This window comes from Merops nubicus, unplaced genomic scaffold, assembly GCF_000691845.1.
Source record: "Merops nubicus isolate BGI_N331 unplaced genomic scaffold, ASM69184v1 scaffold24383, whole genome shotgun sequence".
NCBI classification, from domain to species: Eukaryota; Metazoa; Chordata; class Aves; order Coraciiformes; family Meropidae; genus Merops; species Merops nubicus.
In genome coordinates this window covers 87-759 of record NW_008601294.1, presented here as the reverse complement: position 1 = coordinate 759, position 673 = coordinate 87, and the positions used below count along the sequence as shown (strand labels likewise).

At 32.2% G+C, this 673-nt stretch overlaps 1 protein-coding gene across 1 annotated transcript in view; it reads right to left on the bottom strand.

Annotated features, from left to right (window-relative positions):
* Nucleotides 1–131, bottom strand: part of LOC103770687 (cadherin-10) — a gene marked incomplete at its 5' end in the record, with an annotated part of 3,958 nt that extends 3,827 nt beyond the window's left edge. Inside the window, one exon of the mRNA XM_008937961.1 lies at nt 23–131. Coding sequence (XP_008936209.1) covers nt 23–131 — 109 coding nt within the window. The remainder of the gene's footprint in view (nt 1–22) is intronic.
* Between the last annotated feature and the right edge of the window lie 542 nt (nt 132–673).

Here is a 673-nt window from a genome sequence, read left to right as displayed (position 1 = left end):
CTGGAACAGGCATGAATTTTACCTTCATTATCCTGAACAGTGAAGTTAGGGTTAACGGCAGCTAAACTGAAGAAAAATTTTTGTCCACCAAGAGGGTCGTCTTTGTCTACTGCACTTATGGTTTGAATAAGCTGCAGGAAAAAAAAGCAAGCAAACAACAAAAAAAAACAAATACACCTAGGTTTTTGATCTAGCTGTCTGATTACTTTAAGAAGACTAGAAGTGTTACAACAACTTCATATGCAAACTACACACATACTGATTTAACACTCAATCTGTGGAACATATTAAACGAACAACTGTTAAACAAGTGCATCATACAAGTTTTTCCAACAGGAGCATCCATATGTTTCATGTGGTGGTACATGTACACATAGAAAATTGCTACCTTCTGTCTTAGTTCTCATTTCCTTTTTCCAATATTTATTTGTGTACTTTTGTATATACACAGAGGACAAAACTTTCAAAAAACAGTTTTATCTGCAGCCTAGATAATTTTTATTTTTCATCTCTGATCCATCATTTTAAATTCAAATTAATACCTAAGACAGGAATTCAGAGGCTATTTTATATTTCGTGACAAAAAATGGTATTTTATCACAGTTGTTTCTGACAAGGAACTTAAAGTTTCAAACTAAATTTCAAAATAAAAACATTTGTGTCCAAAACAAGA